Raw genomic sequence first — 21696 nt, forward strand, 5'->3', positions numbered from 1 at the left:
ACGATCCGGCCAGACCTCCCGCTGCAGCGCTAACGCTGGACTCCAGGATCCCCCACACCACTGAACTGCAGCAGCACTCTGGCTCCAACTCTTCACAATTTCCACGAAGTGCAGCTCACAACCTCCAGGTAAGAACTGCTCAGCTGCTCCTTAAGCTGCATGTTTCCTCCCATCTCTTTTGCTAAAACTCGATATGACACGGAGCCCTAGTGCAGCAGCATTCACTATAGTCTGTGCGAGTGTCCCAGCCCCTATTATTCTCTGCGGCGGACTCCAAGCCCCACCATATCTTGCTGTTTGCCACTTGACAACTCACTGGCCCTCGGCCCTGGCGCTCCTTTAATTCTTTAATATCTGGGCCTCACTTGTGCCCACTGCAGTCACTGGCCATTGGCAATTTCTCTGTCTGCTCGCTGGCATTCTCGCTGGCACTTGACCCTGGCGCTCGCTCAATACTTCAATGGCTGGGCCTCACTTGCCCCCACTGCAGCTCGCAGTGCTCCTACCTGAGAAAGGATCTTCTCAGCGTTTGGGAGGCGGTGGACATCTTTGCATGAGCAAACATCTTCTTGACTCTGCTCCTCATACATCAGGTCAAGTACATCAAGTCAGGTAAGTCATAGGGACAGGAACATCAACAGGCATCTTCTGTCACATCATCATCCCAACTGACATTCATGGAACCACTCATAAGATAAAATGCTCTCTCGGCATTCCACGCCAGTAACTCACAGCATTCCATCCATACAAAGCAGGGTGCAGGTAAAGCTAGCCACAACATACTTCCCATCTGGTTCCACCATTAATGGGTGAAGAAGAGAAAGGGGAGATGATTGAGACCATATGTGGAGTCCATAGGTCCGGACAGGGAGCGACTAAGAGGATGTCATTGACAGTCCGCCTGGAAGAAGCATTGATGTAGGTGTCAGCGATGGGCAGGCCAGGGTTGGAGACCAAGAGATCTTTCTTGAACTTTTTCCTTCCAATCTTCGAAAGGGGGATAGGTTAGGTGATAGAGTAGCTGTTAGAGTAAATAGGAGTGATTGAGAGCACCATGGAGGGAGAGGGCAGATAGATGGAAGGGGAAGAGAGGGAGAAGGAGAAACTGCATAATGAACTCAATAGGCGGCTTAGCAACAAGACCGGTGCAGTTGATTCAGTTGCACAATGTCACACAGTTCGCCGAGCAGGGTATTGCACTGCTCCAGCTGCAGCAGAGGAGGAAACAAGATGTCGGGTAGGGGGCATAGAAGGAGGGACTGGGGGGTGGGGGGGGCAGGCGGCCTAGCAGCAAGGCAGGCGCAGATGATCACAAGAGGGAAGTCCAGCCCAGTGAAGAGTCTAACGGTGGCAGGTGGCAGTCGGGCCGTGGAGAGTATCCTTCATGCCAATGCGAGCATCTCTAGCAGAAAGACAGAATGGGCAAGCCAGAAGCACAGAGATAGATAATGCACAGATGACAGGTGACCATCTGCAAACAGTGCAATCCCAGCCCCTGAGTCACAGATGGAGCGAACACAGTGCACCGGGCGAGGAAATCCCTAATAGAGGAGCTGATCTTGTATTCCAACATCAGATGGCCCTCAAAAAGACCAGCACAGCACTCCACCCTCAGCCGGGCCAAATAGAGCCCTAATCAAGGCCGGTCGAGACAAAAACATACAGCGTGGGGCTAACGCAGCTACTCACCTGGTAGACACTTCTGCAAGGGTGTGAGCAGAGAGATGACTCGTAGATGTCTCATAGCTAGTTTGAGCAAACTGCACAGGGGCTGCAAATGTGGACAAGCATGTAAACTTGAATTGGTGGAGTTAATGCAGTCAAAGTGCAGTCAAAGTGCTAATAGAGCACACAGCCAAGCACATAGAAGCCTACACAATACCTCAAAAAGAAGGGCAGAGGGGTGTTCTCTGGCAACCCCTTGCTAATCAACTGCTTGCCCGTTCTTAAAGTCCTTGTAAGCGTCATAAATGAGGGTTAGATAGAAGTTCTCCAGCATGGGGTCTGGCATGGATTCACATGCTCATGAATATTCCCCGTTGTCAGGCTGGGAATCCTCGGTAAAGAAAAAATCAGTTTAGTTTCTGATCTGTCTTTCTTAGTAGTAACCAATCGCTGGTCTCTGGGTCATACTGCCCCCAGCCAATGACTGCCATCTCCCTAAGCCCCGTCCTCTGCAGCCATCCTCAGATTTTTACCGCGCGCTCAAGTGTTGGGAGTGCTCGTGCTATAGCTCTTGAGCTTTTACTGCGTTTTGCGCTTTTTCAAAGAGATTTATCTTATTTTTCGGTCTATCGAGCCTCAAGCTCCTCCGTTTCTACTTCCGATCAATGGGGACCTGCTTCGGATTTATCTACACCCCTCAAGGGTGAAGTTTTCATCAAGTTACGCTTCTTGGAGGATTCCAGAAGTTTGAGGCCTACCTCGTGGACGAGAAGAACATGGGCCAGGATAAGGGAAGCTCGACTCCCGGCAAACTGTTCAGGATCTGCCCTGGATGCAACCTACAAAATGTGTTCAAGGAGGACGAGCATTCGAAATGCCTTTATTGCCTCCACGAGGACAAACCGCACGTGGAGTAGGACTGTGCGTTTTGCATGAACATGTTGTCGGGCTATGAGGGATCGCCGGACCCGCCTCCAACTGGCTGGAAGGCAAGAGCCCAGCAGGTGAGAAGAAGTAGTCCGAGCGGTCTTCTAAGTCCTGTGAGGGCGCCCCGGCGACGGGGGCCCAACAGAAGGCAAAGCACCGCGAGTCCACGGGCACCGGGAGCGCCGAACGGTCGGGCTCCTCGGCTGCCAGGCAGGGCGCACCTTCACCGACGCCATCAACCGCGAGCCAACGCTTTGGCTCAGGGAAGAGAAAATCCGAGAACCCGGCTAAGCTTCTGGAGAAGCCCCGGTTGATCTGAAGGAACCGGCCGAGGGGGAGCGAGGCAGTGACCCTCCCCCTAAGGTGAAGGCCTCAAGCCCGCCTAAGGCGGTGAAGGCCCTGATCCACACGGCTAAGGCCTCTATCGAGGGAGTCGCTGCGGCCCTGGCAAAGCCTGTGGAGGGTATCCCAGTGGAGGCGACCTCGGGGCCCAAAGTTTCCCTGCCTCCGCGGAGGGAATCCTCTTTTAAGCCCATCGAGAAGACCCCAGTGGAAAAGGGGGGGGCGGTGTCCGTTACAGACACAACCTCCGAGGAGGAGCTGGGCGAGAATCTGGAAGAGGCCCAGCCCCACGGGAGGAATCCCGAGGAGGGAGACGACGAGAGCAAGGGTGGCAACGACGACGAGGTTCCCGTGGAGGAACAAACGTCGCTCCCGGCATGCCTGTCGCAACCCGAGCCTCAGGACAACTCGGCCATTTTGACGGCAATCCAAGCCTTATGCACGGAGATAAGGACGAGACTGCCCCTACCCCCGACGGATGACCCAGCTGTGCCGGGTCCGTCGGGAAGCCCTCCGAACAAGAGGAGAAATTATCCAATGCCCCTTCAGCCCTCACGGCCTTCTCAGCCTTTGTCGCCTTCCCCGATCCCGAGGGACCACACAGGAACGAACACGGCCACGACGGGGACGGATGACGACGACGGGGACGACAGGACTGGCCTTCCGTCTCCGATTCCTCGGGCATCCCCGCCCGACAAGATTGGCTCCTTCCATGCCATGATTGCCAGGGCATCCAAGCTTTTTCAGCTCTGCCCTGAGGAGAAGGAAGGCTTCCTCTGCCAACAGCGCGAGGCCAGGAGGAAGACAGTCCTAGTGGTGCTGTTGCTGGATGATATCTGACTTGCCCTCCTCAAGAACCCGTCCACAACACCTGCCAAGAGGGACCGGTATGAGAAGTAGTACCGGGTTCCCGACGCCGCCCTGTTGTGCCTCAGGGCGCAGCCGACCCCGAATTCGGTCGTCTCCGCAGCGGCCAACAAGAAAGCGAGGGGGGCATCGGCTTCATCCTCAACTTCCCCACCGGACGGTGAGGGAAAGAAGCTGGACGCCGTGGGACGATGAGTCATCTCGTCGGCGACGATTAAGGCGGCCAACGCCCTAGCGATTGTGGCCCGCTACGACGGGGAATTATGGTACAAGATCGCCCCCTGTTGGACTTCCTCCCGGACGTTGAGGGCAGAGGCCCCGGCGATCCTACAGGAGGGTGAGGTGGCATCGGACCACGCCATAACTGTGGCCACGGACATTGCCGACACTGGTTTCCACCACTTGGGCAACGGCTTTTGCCTTCGGCTGGGGTGGCTCAAGGCGACGGATTTCCGCCAGTACGTGCAAGGCAAGGTTTTGGACATGCCCTTTGACGGGAACAATCTGTTTGGAAAGACTGTGGATGAGTCGCTACAGGCCATCAAGACCGACACGGAGACGGCCCGGGCCTTGGGAGTTCTGCAGCAGTGGCGGCCGCCCTTTCGGAACTCCGGAGGCAAACAAGGTGCCTCCAAAGGATTCGGCCGTGGCTCCTCGACCTACCATCATGCGGCCTGCTCCTCGTCACAAGAGGCCGACAGGGGACGAGTCAAGTCAAGTGGATCTCGCTGTCGTCGCCAAGGAGGCCAAGGCTGCTTCCAAGCAAGACTGAACCGGCCGCCGCATCGGGCCCCCACCGAAGCACCCCGGTGGGAGGCCGGCTGACAAAGTTTGTCAGCGTGTGGGAATCCACCTCCACCGACCGTTGGGTGCTGGATTCCCTGGCCCACGGGCACAGACTGGAATTTCTAAAGAAGTGCCCCCGAATTCCGCCCGTGGCCAGGAAGGAAAACCACATCCCTCAACTGCTGTTGGAGGTAAGGGCGATGCTCGAGAAAGGAGCCATCGAGCTCGTCCCAAAGAGGCTCTGGGGCTCCGGAGTATACTCAAGATACTTCCTCATCAGAAAAAAGACAGGAGGTTGGCGTCCCATCCTGGACTTGCGTCGGCTAAACAAATACATCAAGGCACAGAAGTTCCGGCTGGTCACCCTCCAGCACGTGCTGGGACAGCTGGAGGAAGGCGACTTCCTAGCGTCGTTGGATCTGGAGGATGTGTACTTTCACATCCCCAGCTTAAAAGGGCACCGAAGGTTTCTCAGGTTCGTAGTCCAAGGGCGGCACTACCAGTTCAAAGGCCTACCATTCGGATTGAAATCGGCGCCCAGGGTGTTCACCAAGTGCCTAGCACCAGTGGCTGCGCCTTTGGGGATCCACGTCTACCCCTACCTGGACGACTGGCTCATCCGAGCAGGGACAAGGGAACTTGCCGTCGAACACACAGCAAAGACCGTCCGGCTGCTCACGGACCTGGGATTCTCCATCAACTTCCCCAAATCCCACCTGGTTCCGTCGCAGGTCGTGCTGTTTCTGGGAGCCAAGCTCGATACAGTAGCCCAGTTGTCCTCGCCGTCGGAGGAAAGAATGCAGGCCATCCTGGGCAAGGTACAGCATCTGCTGGCCACAGACGTGGCCAGAGTGAGGTCCATCAAGTCCCTTCTCAGGATGATGTCCTCTTGCAGCTATCTGGTGAGTCTGTGCAGACTTGGGATGCGTCCTCTGCAGGATTTCCTCGACGCCCGTTGGACACAAACGACGGACAGCTTTGAGGACAAGATCTCGCTCAACGAAGTATTCCGCCGGGCAGTTCGATGGTGGGGCACCCGCGCGCATCTCGCTGCAGGTACGGATTTTCAGACCCCAGCATACCAGGTGACGGTGACGACGGATGCCTCCCTGGAGGGGTGGGGAGCGCACACCGGAGAATTTCACGCGAGAGGCCTGTGGCTCCCGGAGGAGAGGCCGCTCCACATCAACATACTGGAGCTCCGAGCAGTGTTCTGGGCCCTCAAGTCATTCCTCCCGTCCCCCAAGGGCAAGGTGGTGAGGATCTTCACCGACAACAGCACCACGATGTTCTACATCTGGAAGCAGGGAGGAACCAGATCCCCAGCCCTATCCAAGGAGGCCCAGGATCCGTGGCACTGGGCCATTGCCCAGGGGATGTTTCTGGTGCCTTTTCATCTAGCAGGGATAAAAAACACCATCACCGACTCGCTCAGCAGGGAGCTGCGCTCTTGCCACGAGTGTGAACTACGCCAGGATCAAGTGGATCAACTCTTCCGGCGATGGGGCAAACCCCAAATCGACCTGTTCGCGACAGCGACGAACTCCAGGTGCCAGAGTTTCGCCAGCAGGTTCCCCCAGCCGAGGAGCATGGGCAATGCTTTCTCGTTCCCCTGGGACAGCCTGTTCCTGTATGCGTTCCCGCCGTTGCCATTGCTGACCATCAACCAACTCAAGAGGTCCCGGTGCAGGATAATCCTCGTCGCACCGAGGTGGCCGAGACAGATATGGTTCCCGGACATTCTGGACTTGTCAGCGTCCCCACCAGTCAAACTGTCGACGGACGCAGATATTCTTCTCTCCAGGACCCGGAGTCGCTGAACTTGCAGGCCTGGCTCCTGCAGCACTAGAGATTGGAGGGTACGATATCCCGGCTGACTGCAGAGAGGTTCTTGCAAAGGCCAGGGTGTCCTCAACTCTCAAGTGCTACGGACACAAGTGGAGGAGGTTCTCTGTCTGGTGCCGTGCACAGAAGATTAACCCTCTATGGATTTTAGCCCATCAAGTGCTACCATACTTACTGTTGCAGGCCAAAGCTGGACTAGCTCACGCTTCCATCAAGATACATATGGCAGCGATTTCCCGATACACCAGAACTGCAGGACGGTCGTCCCTGTGGTCTCATCGCCTGGTGAAGGAGTTTATGAAAGGACTGTTCCAATCGTTCCCGCCGGTGAAGGCTCCAGCCCCGGCGTGGGAACTCAACGTGGTGCTGACAAGGCTCATGGGCCCGCCATTCGAGCCCTTGCATTCGGCTCCGTTGAAGTTTCTGTCATGGAAGACGGCGTTCCTTGTGGCCATCTCCTCGCACAACACGTGGGAGAGATTCAGGCCCTTTCCTGGAAGCCTCCATACTTGACTTTCCACAAGACGAGGGTGGTGCTGAGGACGCACCCCTCCTTCATGCTCAAGGTGCCGTCGGACTTCCATCACAACGAGCCCTTGGTGTTACCAGTCTTTTTCCCGTCACCTTCGTCGCCGGCCGAGAGGACTTTGCACTCGCTGGATGTAGCTAGAGCGCTGAAGTTCTATGTGGACCGAAAGAAGAGTTTTCAGAAGACATCACAGATGTTTGTGAACTTTGGACCTGTGAACCAAGGGAAGGCTCTCTCGAAGGCTTCCATTTCCAGATGGCTCTCCGACCGTTGCCCGGCCGTCCGAGAGCCCATTCGACCAGAACGATCGCTGCTACCACGGCGTTCTTGTCTGGTGTGCCCCTGCATATGCAGGGCTGCTAGGTGGAGGTCGACGCACACCTTCACGAGATTCTACTGCGTCGACTGGGATTCCAGGGAGGAGTCCAGAGTCGGCCAGGCAGTGCTGCGCAACCTGTTCGCTTAAGGTGAGCCTGGTGAGCAGTTAAGAGATGCTTAATGTTGAGTTTTATGTAATGCTTAATGTTGAGCCTTGCCACCTCCTGTGGTTGTGCATGTGTGTACTGCTATGTATTCTTATATTCATGAGCATGTGAATCCATGCCAGACCCCATGCTGGAGAAGGAACAAGTTACTTACCTGTAACTGTTGTTCTCCAGCATGGGTCTGGCTTGGATTCACATGCGAACCCTCCCTCCTTCCCCTCTGCGGCTCTTCACTTGGTCATACTGCCACTTTACGTGCTACCAAATCTGAGGATGGCTGCCGAGGGCGGGGCTTAGGGAGAGGGCAGTCATTGGCTGGGGGCAGTATGACCCAGAGACCAGTGATTGGTTATTACTAAGAAAGACAGATCAGAAACGAAACTCATACTGATTTTTTCTTTACCGAGGATTCCCAGCCTGACGACGGGGAATATTCATGAGCATGTGAATCCATGCCAGACCCATGCTGGAGAACAACAGTTACAGGTAAGTAACTTGTTCCTTAGCTGCATACGGGGGACAAACTTCTGCTAATCACTGTATCGCACCCCAACTGTAGATTTTTAAAGCTTGAATCTGCCGGTTTGGAACAAACAAGATGGTGTCGATTTCGCAGCAGCCAGGGGCTTATTACGAACACATTACAGTACCACTGTTTCTTGTCACACGGTTGCCAGGATAGCTGTAACATAAGCACTGAATCCGGTGTCATCAATAACGAGTGACAAAATAACACTGTCAGCCCCAAACAGCTGTGTACCGGCAAGGGTTCCTGGGATGCTTTTACAACTCTAAGATGATCTCCAACTGCCACAGTCTGAGGGTCACAGTTGACACATATGCATCGCGGCTTGGCTATCTGATCCAAATGCTTACCAGTCTCTGCACAGTCCTTATATGCATATCCACTCTAGGGCTCAGGAGCTGTGTGGACAGCTCAGGGCCAGCCACGTTAGAAACAAGCAGTGAATTTTAACAGTATAGGCTCCACTCTCCATCTGATTCCATTTAACAGCGCCTGGAGCTCAGCTCAGTTTGCCAAGTCTGTTTGACGGGTGCCCTTTTGGCAGGGGTGCGACTGTTCGTGTCAGGACGATTATTCCTCTATCAGTTGCCATTTCTGAGATACTGCAGGATCACTTCAAGCTCCTCGCGTTACGACACCAGCAGCTGTGAGAATGGCGGCTCAGCACCCCCGAGTCACAGACTTAAGATCACACCTGCATACAGAGGCTCTGACTGAGACACTAAGACACAAGGGGCCGTGGTCAGTCTGCCCCGGGTAGAGGGTAGGGCATTCGCTTCCCGAAAAGTAGAGGAAGGGGTATCCAGTGCGGTGGCATTGCAGCGACCGCTGTCCCTACTGCACCCCAGGGTACTAAACCTCAGTGGCGGTGACCACGTCCGACACTTGGGCCTTACAGGTTATCCGACAGGGATATTGGCTCCCATTCCTTCAGCTCTCTGACCATCGCCTTGTCTCTCGACTCCATCCTCCTGGAGGAAGTCTGTTGTCTTCTGTCAAATATTGAGCTGGTTCTGAGCTCAGAATTAGTAAAGGGGTGGTACTCCACCTATTTTCTGGTAGCGAGGAACGGTGGCTTGCACCTCATTCCGGATCTGCAGCTGCTGTACTTGTTTTTACACAAGGGCAAGATAAAGATGGTTACTCTAGCCCAGATCCTGCAAGCCCTCTATCTGCACGACTGGTTAGTTTCTCTGGACCTTCAGGATGTCTATATCCACATGAGTACCTGAGGTTCATAGTGAGCCGACATTACCAGTTAAAGGTCCACCCATTCAGTCTTTGCTATACTCCAATAGTTTTGACCAAGTTGCTGGCAGTAGTAGTGGCTTGCCTTAGGAAGCAGAGCATTAATGTCTTTCCCTTCTTTGATAACTGGCTCATCCAAACTTGTTCCCTAGATCTGCTTTTGGAGTACCAACTCCAGGCAGGCACTCTTTTTGCACAGCGTGGGCTGTTCCCTGAACTTCCAAAAAGTCTCATGTTTCGCTATCCCAGTTTCTCTGATTCATTATGGCAGTCTTGGACACTCGTCTGGGCAGAGCTTTCCTGCTTGGGGATCAAGTGCAAAGCATCTTTCGGATGGTCAGTGTCCTCCAATCCCAGGAACAAGTTCTGGCCTCAGCTTTCTTGAGCCTTCTGGGTCTTGTGGCCTCCTGCATCCTTGTGCTGGCGAGTCTGTGCATGAGATCACTTAAGTGGCTTCTCTGTTGCCAATGGTTGCAGTTTCAGGGCCGCGTGTCTGATCTTCTACAGCTTTTGAGCAGGTGGCTCAGGATCTCACGCAGTTGGCAGTGCAAGCCAACTTGCTGAGAGGTGCGTTGTTTTGCCAACCTTGGCACCAGGTGGCAGTAGTCATGGGTGCATCTCTGCTGGTTGGGGCGCTCACCTGTCAGACCGAATGGTGAGCGCACTGTGGTCTCCCCCAGACTTTCGGAAACACATCAACTTGCTGGAGTTGAGGGCGATCAGGCTCTCCCTGGTTGCTTTCCTCCCCTCAGTGCAATGCAAGACTGTCCAGATCCTGACGGACAACACAGTGGCCATGCAGTACCTCAACAAACAAGGTGGTGTGGGGTCCTGGCCTCAGATAAGCAATGTGATTGTGGTTCTGGGCTATGGAGCACAGTCTCTTTCTGATGGCGCCTCATCGGGCTGGACGAGAGGTCATGACAGATGCATTTAGCAGACAGACTTTGGCCTCCTAAGAGTAGGAGTGCTTCCAGGAACTTCTGGAGGAGTATCTGTTTGGGGGACTCCTCAAGTTGACTCTTCTCCCTCAGTGTCAACAGGAAGTGCGAGTTGTTCTGCTCCAGGGAATGTCCTTGTCCGCTAGCTTTGGGGGGTGGTGGGGGGGTCTCACTGACGGTCAAGTGGACTTTCGACTTGCATGCGTTGTCGACGATCCCTGTCATTCAGCTGGTTCTCAGTAGGTTGCGGCTGTTCTGAACCACGTTGATCCTGATTGCTCCGGGCTGGGCCCGGAGAACATGGTATGCGGAGTTGCTAGACATGTCCATCAGCCCTTCCTCGTGTCTTCCGAAGAGTCGACTTGCTCTCCTAATCTAAGGGGTGGGTGCTCCAAAGGAACCTCAGAAGCCTGAACCTTCATGCTTGGCTACGGAGAGGCTGAGGTGCATGGAGTGGGACTTGGACGACGTTCTTGATGTACTGGGAGGCCTGCAATGAAATACATTTATGCCTTCAGGAGAGGCACCTGAATCCTTTATCGTTTCATCTATCCCCTGTATTGGATTTTCTGCTTTTCTGGATCCAGCAGGTCTGCAGATTGGTACTGTAAGGGGTTACATTGCCACTATTTCGATGCTCAAGAGGTTCCCCTAACCAATTCCCTCTGTTAATGCAGTTCTTGTGGGCTTGTGTAACCAGTTTCTACCTCGCCAGTGTGTGTATCCGGTGTGGGATTTGAATTTTAGTTTTAACATTTGTTATGAGCGCTCCATTTGAGCCCCTTCATTCCTGTTCTATTAACTTATTCGCCCGTAAGGTGATTTTCCAAGTTGCCATCACGTTTCCGAGACTGGTGAGTGAGCTTCAGGCATTGTCCATTTTACCTCCCTATTTCATCTTTTCGAAAGAGAAGGGGACATTGAGATTGAGACCCTCCTTTCTGACGAAAGTGATCTTGGATTTCCATCTCTCTCAGAAGATCCTTCTTTCTGTGTTTTATTTTTCTCTCCACCTTACCCTTCTAAGACAGAGTAATGGTTCCATCGGTACATGCTCTTAAGGTCTATGTCCCTCCTATTAGAGAGGTTAGGAAAGATGACAAGCTTTTTAGCTGGTTACGCTCGAGCTCGTGCTGGCAAGGCTCTGACCAAACAGACCCTGTCCAGGTGGCTCATTCTGTGCAACTCTGAATTCTACTATCTTGCTGGAAAGTATGTGCCGGAGTGTCGCAGCATATTCTACCAGAGGAGTGACTGCCACCTCTGCCCTGCAGAGTGCAGTTCCCATGCTAGACATTTGTGAGTTGGTAACGTGGGCGTCGATGCACAAGTTTGCTAAGCATTACTGCTTGGATTCCCTTGCAGGCCACAATGCCAGTTTTCGTAGGACAGTCTGCCAGCGTTTTCTAGTTTGGTTAATGTCCTTGCTTCCTCTCTCCTCCATATTACATACTGCTTTGGGAGTCGATCATAGATGAGGAATCTGTGGGAAGCAAGAATCCATTAGAAGAGTCAACTACTTACCTCTCAGTAATGTTTTTCTGCTGGTTGTTCCTCCCACGGATCCTCATCGCCCTTCAGACCTGCCTCTTTTCACGAAGCTAGTACACCATCAGTTCTACGGTCCCTCAGCTTCAGAGATCTAGAGGGAAAAGTACTGTGGTCACTGGGTACAGAACCACTATATATACAAACCCTGGCATCAGGTCAGGTGTGTAAAGGCATCAGGCGGAGCTGCGCTGCACTCGGTGACAGCGGAAACGTTTCCGGGGACCAGCTGTGCTGGGATAGGGATATAGTAGATGAGTAATCTGTGGGAGGAACATCCATCAAAAAGAACATTACTGAGAGTTAAGTAATGTTTTTTTTTTCTTCAGGTCCCAGCAGCACCTGCTGAAATGTCCTCCATTCATTAAATACTACATGAGCCGGGCCAAGGCATTTCAAAAGCCTCCATTTCCAGATGGCTGTCAAAAGCCATTGCGTTTTTATCCGAAGATTGCTGCCTACGTGTGACCAAACGCACCTATCATAAGAGCTCTGTCCTCTAATACAACTCACTGTTGGCTATTTGCAAGGCTGCCACATGGCATTCTCTGCAAATCTTCACCAAATTCTATTGTATAATCAGTTGAGTCAAGGGTAGGACGGGCAGTGAGCTACAATTCCTCCCCCCCTATATACATATTTACTGCTTTGTAATCTATTCAGCATGTGAATCTTTGAACGATCCAATGCTGGAGCGGGTTCAATTTACATGCCTGAAAAAGAAATAGCCATCACCTTGGGGGAGGCGCTCTGGTTGCCAAGAGAACACGGGTAGTTACTTTGGGATACCTCTATTTGGCACCACTCCCCCTGGTACTAAAGAGGTTTATGCTGGAAGCAAAACGGCTTCTTTGTTTATTTAACCTTGAATTTGAAGAAAAATTGAATAGTAATGGGGGAAACCTAATATGGGCCTGTCAGGGCATAATACTATCAAGATGAGTGTCTTTACCAAATTCTTTTATGTAGTTCATGTCCTTTCTTTACCTCTACTACAAGTAGATCTCGTCAGAATATTTATAGTGTGGAAATGGTTCCCATCTGGCTAAGGAAAGAGACAGCAAATTGTCTGGTGGGTCATACAAAAAGTGTCCAGACGGATGGGTTTGGTTTCCTGCATTTGAATTATGACACATTTACCCCAAGAGGCTCAATGTGCTGGTTTGGAAATGGGTCTCAGCCTAAACCTTGGCGACTAGCAATAGAAATGGCAAAAATATTTCTGAACTCCCAGGGTTGGTTTCTTCTTTAGGTAACCCTGGCCAGCTGTGTGTTTACTGATAGTTTACCGACAGTCAATACATGAATACATGGTAGTCTACTGTTATTTGTACTCCCCTGATGAACTAAACAAGTTTGGAAAATAAAATGATTGGGCTCTTTGTCATATTTATACTTGAACAGGTTGGTGGTTGCCGTGGAAGAAGCTTTTACACACATTAAGAGGATGCAGGAGGAGGACCAGAAGAACCCCCGGGAAATCATGGATCCTCGGGAGGCTGCACAGGCCATTTTTGCTTCAATGGCCCGGGCAATGCAGAAATACCTGCGGACAACAAAACAGCAGCCTTACCACACCATGGAAAGCATCCTGCAGCACCTGGAGTTCTGCATCACTCACGACATGACTCCCAAGGTACACTTGTATGCTACACTAAATTTCCATTGCCTAAATTCTGTGATTTGTCAATGAATCCTAAGCATCCGTTTAATGGTTTGTATTACATTGTAAACAGAAAACAGTACCTGTGTTCATCCAAGCCCCTCAATCTCTGGTTATATTGCTTAATTCGTTGTGTGCCTGCTGTTTGATTGCTACTTTTTTTTTGATGCCACATGTATTTTTATTTTATTGGAAATTTGCTACATATGTGGCTGCATTATCACAGGATTTGGAGGCACTTTGAGCCAGTGGTATTTTGAAATATGCCCTACATTTCTTTCAGTATTAAAATCTTGATATGATATGGCATTTGTAACGCGCCTATACACAAGTGTTTCAAGGCGCGACGAGGCAGGGAGGGGGGAACAAGGGGAAGACAGACAACGATCCTACTAGGCCAGGTGTCATTCAGACAGCGCAGGGGTAGGGAGGAAGGGAAAAAGTGCAAGGGGGAGGGGGGGGGGGGGTGCTGAAAAGGGTAAGTAGAATAAAAAAACTTTTGAACTTTTATTTGTGTTGTATGTCTCAGCCAGCATATAGTATACATTTGTGGTAGGTGGCAGTAGCATAATTATCTCAGGATTCTGTGTGATATGGTTTTGAGTTTTCCTCCCTGAGCCCTGTCTTTTCAATCTCCGGTAACATTATGCATGTGTAAGTAAATGGCAAAAATGAAGGATTCTTTGAAAACAAATGTTACTTGCGCTGCCCTCCGGTTGCCCATCTTTTCTTATACATAAAAATTGTTGTAACCAATAGATTCACCTGTTGGATGTAGCCTGCATCTAGTTTGCTTGTTCAATATTACAACTATTTTGATAGGCTTTGCAGTGGTTGTCCAAATAGGCTATTGTGTGACTACGGGTTATTATGACATCTATGCTCTTCCCAGTAGCCTCCTTTGAATATACCCCATCATCACATTGTTTTTTTTCTGTCATTTGGTTTGGTCACTGAATAGAGAAGAGAAGGACTTCTAAAAGCAAGTTTCAAAATCATCTATATTCGACCTCCAGTTACTGAAGAACGACGTTTTCATGTTATCTGGTTCTTGCCTTCAAAACTCCAAATACGTGTATAATCGCAAAGACTGTAGATGTTGGGCTAGGTAATATATGAGAATGTTTATGAATGTTTTTGTGAATTACAGAGATCTACGGACTTTAGGCTGATTTTCTGCCTGCGTTGTGATTGTTTTCATAGATGGACCATCAGAGACTCTGCAGTCAGTGCCGAACTTGATGACACCATATGCACCGTTTGCACGAGGTTTTAGCCCAAAACCCAAATGGTAACAAAGCAAAAGCAGTGAACTGCTTAGGCAATGGATGTCAGCCAAGCAGCAGCTTCTGTTGAGTAAGCAGTTGCCGATCAAATGGAGGCCAAGAGTATGCAGTCTTATGCCAACTACATGGACCCTTTTAAGAGGGATGACAATATTTCCATGAATGGAGGCTATGATGGAATGATTAGCGCGATTGCATCATTATCTTCTAAAAGCGGCAATCAACCACTTTAAGAAAGTCTGACAAGGCTGAAAGATTCTCCACAAGAAACCCCCCCCCCCCCCAGTACAAAACTGCACACATCTGCACAATATGCCCCGAGAGAGGATCCTTTGACTTTGTAGTCCTTGGATGCGTTGGTGCATAAAGAGAACTCTAGGATTTCAATGCCAAAAGAGTCAGGGGTGGACATTTTACATGTACATTTTTATATCGACCTTGAAACTCAGAGAAAAGGGATGTTTAAGATCAAAAACTGTCCAAGTAACGGAAGAGATTGATGAGGCTATGGTAACCTAAATAGATGCACGAGAGAGAAGGCATTAGCAAAGATACTAAAACACCCTTGTACTTCAGACCATAACATGCAAAGAAATGATGAATTCCTAAATTGTGAGCAATTATCCTAGAGTGGTCACAGGATTTAGAAGCGGACGCTGAGGCCCTATAGGCGGATCACTTACTAGGTTAAGAAATGAGGCAGTAGTATGAATGGATTCGCCTGAAGAAAAATAGCACCCAATATCCTCATAATGTTATGGTGTTCTTAAAAGGGCAGTATGCATGTTTAATACAGTTTGGGAAGGAAGAAGCCAACTTTCTAGACACATTTAGTACTAAACAAACTGACAAGATTCCCTTACCTATTTCGGCACAAATAAAGAACCAATGGAAAGTTTCATCACTTAAACTGGAGACAATAAGAACTGTCAACCTGTGATTATATAAAAGAACTGAAAGTCTGTACCTTGGGATCCTGTTCTAGTCTGAAAGTCCCTTTGACATGTATTCCATTCTAGTCACAACAGCTAGGAAGCAGATTGAAATCTCTACTACCTCCTGTGATGCAACGCCAGACAATTGAGCAACAAGCAGGGACGTCATTTCACCAAAATGCCAGGGGTAGTGGAAGTTGCATGACATACCCCTTGACCTCCAATGACATCACAGGAAATGTAATTTGACCCCAGCCCCAAAGTGACATCACAGGAAACAATGGAACACAACCTTTCACCCCTTGACAAGAGGGCGTGGAATCGCATTGCATTGTTCCTAAGTACACTACAAAAAATATGGTTACGATATCACTGTAATGTGATGTACATTTCATACCAGAATGGATCACCATATGTATCATCAATATCAGTGTGTATAGGCCCATATTAACAAATTACTGTGAATCCAAGCAGACATCCAATGCCATATGATAATGTTATTATATTGCACTTACTCTTAAGCACTTTATATGGAACACATATACATACAATATCACCCAACCTGTGTTGGTACTCTTATCAACCTCAGAAGGATGAAACGCTGATTTGGCCTTGCCAGTATGCAAACCTGCAGATCACACACCCACATCTCAGCAGCTAGTGCTCAACCCACTGAGCTATCTTACCGGCTACAGTAAAATGAGCGATTGTATGTCTGAATGTTCTCAAAGATAGAAAGCAAATTACACTCTGTAGTGGATACCATTAAACTGGCAAATGAGATTTAACATCAGGCCAGTTCATCTGCAGGTCCGGTGTATTTTTGTATTTTATTTGTCTTTTATAGAGCACCTTAAACCAAAGCCCTGAACATTAAAATTTAATACACAGTACAAAAGAAAATTGAATGAACAGTTAGATCCAGATTCAACACTCAAGGGTGTTGAAGTAAGTGTGTTTTTAGGGAACCACAGAAGAGAGAATAAACAGTGATGGAGTGAAGAGAAAGTGGAGAGAAGCAAGAATTTCAAAAGATAGAAAACGAGACTGAGCACAGGTAGGACGAGGAACCAGAAGTCTAAAGTGGGAAGAAGACTGGAGATAGGGCGAGAAGGAATATTGAAAGATATGAGTTCAGTAAGATAGTGGAGAGCAAGGCCGTAAAGAGATTTAAAAGAAAGTTAAATTTAATTTGAGAGTGAAAGGGTAGCAAACTAAGTGTTGCGAGAGACAAAGAAATAGAGTCCCGGTAAGGAAGAAGACACAATAGACGAATAGAAGAGTTAAAGACTGAGTTTAGAGGGGCCAGACCAGATCTGGGAAGGCCAAACATAGTGGAGGAACAATAGAAAAGTTGGGAAAAGATCAAAGAGAAGATTTAAAAGTGTAGATGCTTGAAAAGTGAGAAATGGGCAAGCTTTGCGAATATTGTGGAAATGGAAATGACAGGAACACGAGGTGAGGGAAATATAGTGAGAGAAAAAAGGTTTGAGTCAAAGTGTAGACCAAGAATACGAGCTGTGGTTGAAATTGGAAGCTTCGAAGGTGGAAAGAATACAAAAGGAGGCTAGTCTTCCCTGCGTTGAGAGTGCGAAAATGAGGGCATCCAGGATTTAATAGCAACAAGACATGCTGAGAGAGTGTGATGAATATCAGAGGAAAAGGAGGCGCAAGAAAGAAATGAGTGTCGTCTGCATAGAAGTGATGTGATAGAACAAAGAAAGAGGTAATAGCGGCAAGATGTGATGGGTATAAGATGAAAATGAAGGGACCTAGAACTGACCCTTGAGGCACCTGTGATCAAGCGAGAAGGGTGTCCAAGTCTTCCCTGCCCAAGAGACCAAAAAGGTTTGGTTGCACAGGTAGGAATTGTATCAGGACAGAACTGAACCTTTGATACCAAATGATGAGTGATCCACAGTGTCGAAGGTAGTGGATAGATCCAGGAGAATAAGAAAGAAGAGTGTTCGGAATAACGAGCCGAGAGTAGAGAATTTAGCACAGAAATCAAGAGCAGTTTCAGTAGAGTGGAAGGGACGAAAGCCAGATTGGAATCGAGGAAGAAGATCAGAATCCGTAACAAATAAGGACATTTGGGAGTAGACACTAAGAGTCTAGAGAAATATGATAGAAGAGAGATGGGATGGAAATTGGAAGCAGTCAACTGTTTAGCTGTAGGTTTCTTTAAGATAGGAATGTTTAAAAGATGCAGGAAAAATAGACGTAGTGAGACAGATGTTAGAGAAAGAAACAAGATAAGGTACAAGAAGAGGATAGACCCTGGAATAAGTGCAGAAGGAATTGGATCAGTAGCAGAGGCAGTAGGGTGAGCTTTAGCTAGTAGAAGAACAACATCCGCATTAGAGACTTGAGCAAAGTGAGAAATAAGCTTGTGAAGTAGAAGGAGAAGATGTGCCGGATGGAAGAGAAGCTTCAGATATCACGACTAAGATTAAGAGCATTCGAAGAGAAGAAATTAGCAAAGTCAAAGGCAGACAATGTAGAGTTTAAGAGAGTAGTCGGGGTGGGAGGAGAAAGAAGTTGCGCAAGGGTTTGGAAGCGACGCCTAGGGTGTGTGGTTTGAGTGTGTAGAAGATCAGAGAAATAAGCATGCTTAGCAGAGAGTAGGCATTTATCGTAGAGAGCATGATAGGAAAAGTAAGAAGAATGATGAGCTGTTGATTTAGATTTAAGCCAGCGCCATTCAAGTCAGCAAAGAAACAGACGCATAGAGCAAAGGTGAGAAGATAGCCAAGGTTGAGACGGTTTCCGTGTAGTGTGAAAATCAGACAAGGGATAGAGTTGATCTACAGAAGAGGAAAGAGATAAGGAGATAACAGAATCCGCCTCATCCGCATTGAGGGCAGAGAAGTGCGGCACAGAAGAGGGCAGAGGTACAGGTAGTATTAAAAAGCGTGGGATTGAAGTTTGGTAAATCACATCGAAAGAATGTTGCTGGGGAAGAGAGCAGAATAATTTTGTGAAGTATGGGGGAATAGTGGGACTGAGAGTGAGTAATGATACGAAAGATAAATAGGTAAAGCTGACACTGAAGAAGCAGAAAAAGTTGAAATAAAAATTAAATCAAGAGAAGAACCAGATATGAGATGAAGAAGTTGCAAGAGACGAAAGAAAGTAAGAATCAAGAACAGAAAGAAAAGGAATAGTAGAAGATAGGTGAAGAAAAGTTGCCTAGTAATACTAGTAATATACGACAGGAGCACGACTAGGCAAAAGGTGAGGCAAAAGGTGGTCAATACCTTCACCAAAAGAGCCAACTCGACTGGGGGGGGAACAGAACAATGATGAATGAAATAGAGGTGTAGTGAAGATTTTATAACTGAATTGAAACGAAAGATAAAAAGGAAGTGGGGAAGGAATAGAAAACGGTAGAGTAGGGGGGCATGGTCAAAAGAAGTCAAAGATGTAGTCAAAGAAGCAGCAATAGTTGTGTTGTGGGGCAGAATGCATGTTTCTGTGATGCATAGAAAATGAAAATTGAATCTTGGAAACATTTCCAGAACCACAGTGGATTTGCTGCATAAAGGCCTGGCGTTCCAAAGACCTAGGTCGATAGTAGTAGTATTGTTTTTAAACAGAGGAATAAATGAGATTGGTTGTAGTACAGTTACTTATTAATCTGGCATATGAGTGAGAGCTTTCTGAGGTGGTAGACTAGGTATGATTAGAGTCCTGTATAGTAGGACCAGTACTTTGATGGAATAAAACTTAATACCAGGGGATGACTTGCCTGGATGTAGTAGGGAAGCAGCGAGGAGGCAGGATGGCATTGCTAAAGAGCGCAGCTTGCCCTCGCCACAGAGAGCCGCAGACAGCAGGCGACAACTTTTCCCTCGCTTCGCCTCCAGGCGGATGATGTAGCCGGAGGGCAAAATGGGAATTAGGCAGGGAGGCTCGGCCTAGGTCGTTGCCTGTTGATTATCCTATGTGCTCTGGAAGAGCAGGCCAGCGACAGAATGTAGACTGTACTCCTGTACAGAAGAGTCGCTTGTGCCCTCAGTCTGGGCGGATGTAAACAGAAGGAGCTGTTGAGTCCGCAGACAGCAGGTGACAACTTTTCCCCAACTTGGTGCAAAGCTGTCCACATGTCAAGCCTGCTTGAATCTACTTTTTCAGGCTTCAAAGGTTGGCAAAATACATAACTTTGGGAGGATTCATAACTGTGTATTAAATAATTTATAGTAGCGCTGGGAAAGCAGCGCCCTTGCACAGCATCCCGTACTCTGGGCATGCGTTACCTCATTCATGCAAACATCCATCCTGAACAGCATGCCATGGAGATAGGAAAAATACACATTCCAACAAAGCATTAATTGTGGCACAATGAAATCAAGGGCAACTTTATGTTCTATGGTCAAATATTTCTACACTGTACACAAGCTTTTAGGCACAAAGATTTTGTCAAGTGATCGAGGGGATGCCATAACTGCAACTTGCAAAAAGCAACATACGTAGTCCGAAATGGATGCTTATTCTACTCTAAATGCTTTTTAGAGGTTTTTGTCTGCATTGTGAATTTGAGCTGTTTAAGAACAGACCCAGTGACTCACCCCCTGAAGTGTGCTTGAAATGAACCTTTAATAAGTCTAGCAATTATTGTATAGAATTCCAGAAAGAAATTATTTGTTATACCTATTCTTTCTTATTTAGCGTCACTGCTCAGTGTTACACTTGTGGAACCACCTGTTTTTTTAAGAGGACTGAACAAGAAAGCCAGCCACTCCAGAAACTAGTCACATTATGCTGGCCACAGCCGAGGAGCTTCCATTAAAATAAAGGGAGACCTCAGGGGTCGCAGGTGTGACCCTCCCCATCCCCCTCACCCCCGCCCCTCAAATGACATCTCTGGCAACAAGCTGTGTGGAATACTGTTGAAAGAGGTAAAGTCACTTCCAGAAAAAAAGGCAACAGAGGAAGTACTTAACCTAGGAAGGATCAGTTATTTAACCTACTTCCTTTTTCCCAAGAAAGATTGCATGCTATTTCATTCCATTTTGGATTTGCGACCACCGAACAGTTGGGTCAAAGCACAAAAATTCATGAGGCTAGCTCTTCAAGATGCAAACAGATTATTACAGGATGACAGTCTCAAGATTCATATTTCAAAATTCAAATCCATGAAAGCTTTGCTGATGTCACCTGTCTGACTCTCAGGGTATATGTCAGGACAACTCAGTGGAGGGGCTAAGTGATGTGGGGCTCAGGAGGTGGTATTGGGATGAACTGATGGCCCCCCCACACAGCACAGGGTTTAGGGGACTGCCACATTAAAACGACCTCTAAATTCCCTTTACGGAATCTGAGCCAAGACAAGGGTTCAAAGCGGCAGCGTTTCTCCATGTGGACCTGTGTAATTCGCATTAAAATGATGGACCTAGTTTGTCGACCTTAGTCTATGGCAAGATGCCTCTACTGCATGTGCAATATGCTGCTGGTGCAATGCAGAGAAATTGCCAGTCCCTCCATACCCACTCTTTGAAGCCACACATGTGCTCTTTTGTACATGCATGCAAGTGAAGATTCCAAAATGATAAGCCTTGGTCGGCATATCGAGGACTGCATCCAGGCAGGTCTTAAATGCAGCTCATGATTCTTTTGCCCTAACCAATCCCAAACACTAAGTAACACACACAGGTACAACTCCTAGAATGAAGCGCCCCCAAGGGATGTGAACAAACCCCTATATAAGGTTGGGCAGAGAAGATGATAGCCTAGGCGTTTAGAGTAGTGGAGCAGTGAGTATAAGTGCAGGAATATATGTAGGTGCGGGAGTTTGAGGAGGTGAAGATCAAGGAGGTGAGAGAGCAAGAGAGGTTGAAGCATGTGAAAAATAGAGGTAAAGTATTCAAATGTTGGAGGGCGCAGAAGTGGCACAGAGAATGTAACGGTAATTGGAAGAGGTTAGAAGATTCAGGAAAGTGTGATGGTAAAAAGTCCTTTGACGGTATACAGAAAGTGGTAGCCAGAGAGTTGGATCACACAAGCCTGGTGGTGTCTGGGTCAAGTGGGAGGTTAAATAAGCTGTAATGAATCATGTGGATCCCTCACTGAAACCCTGCTTAAAGTAACCTCCCGGGTTGCC

The 21696-nt window shown here is 48.7% G+C and overlaps 1 protein-coding gene across 3 annotated transcripts in view; it reads left to right on the plus strand.

Annotated features, from left to right (window-relative positions):
- The window catches only part of VANGL2 (VANGL planar cell polarity protein 2), a 903169-nt gene that overhangs the window by 789416 nt on the left and 92057 nt on the right, over positions 1-21696 (plus strand). For all 3 annotated transcript variants that reach the window (XM_069635423.1, XM_069635422.1, XM_069635424.1), the window contains one exon: positions 13114-13345. In XM_069635423.1, coding sequence (XP_069491524.1) covers positions 13114-13345 — 232 coding nt within the window. The remainder of the gene's footprint in view (positions 1-13113; positions 13346-21696) is intronic.

The sequence above is a fragment of the Ambystoma mexicanum genome, chromosome 1q (genome assembly GCF_040938575.1).
Source record: "Ambystoma mexicanum isolate Mex_15411 chromosome 1q, UKY_AmexF1_1, whole genome shotgun sequence".
Classification (NCBI taxonomy): Eukaryota; Metazoa; Chordata; class Amphibia; order Caudata; family Ambystomatidae; genus Ambystoma; species Ambystoma mexicanum.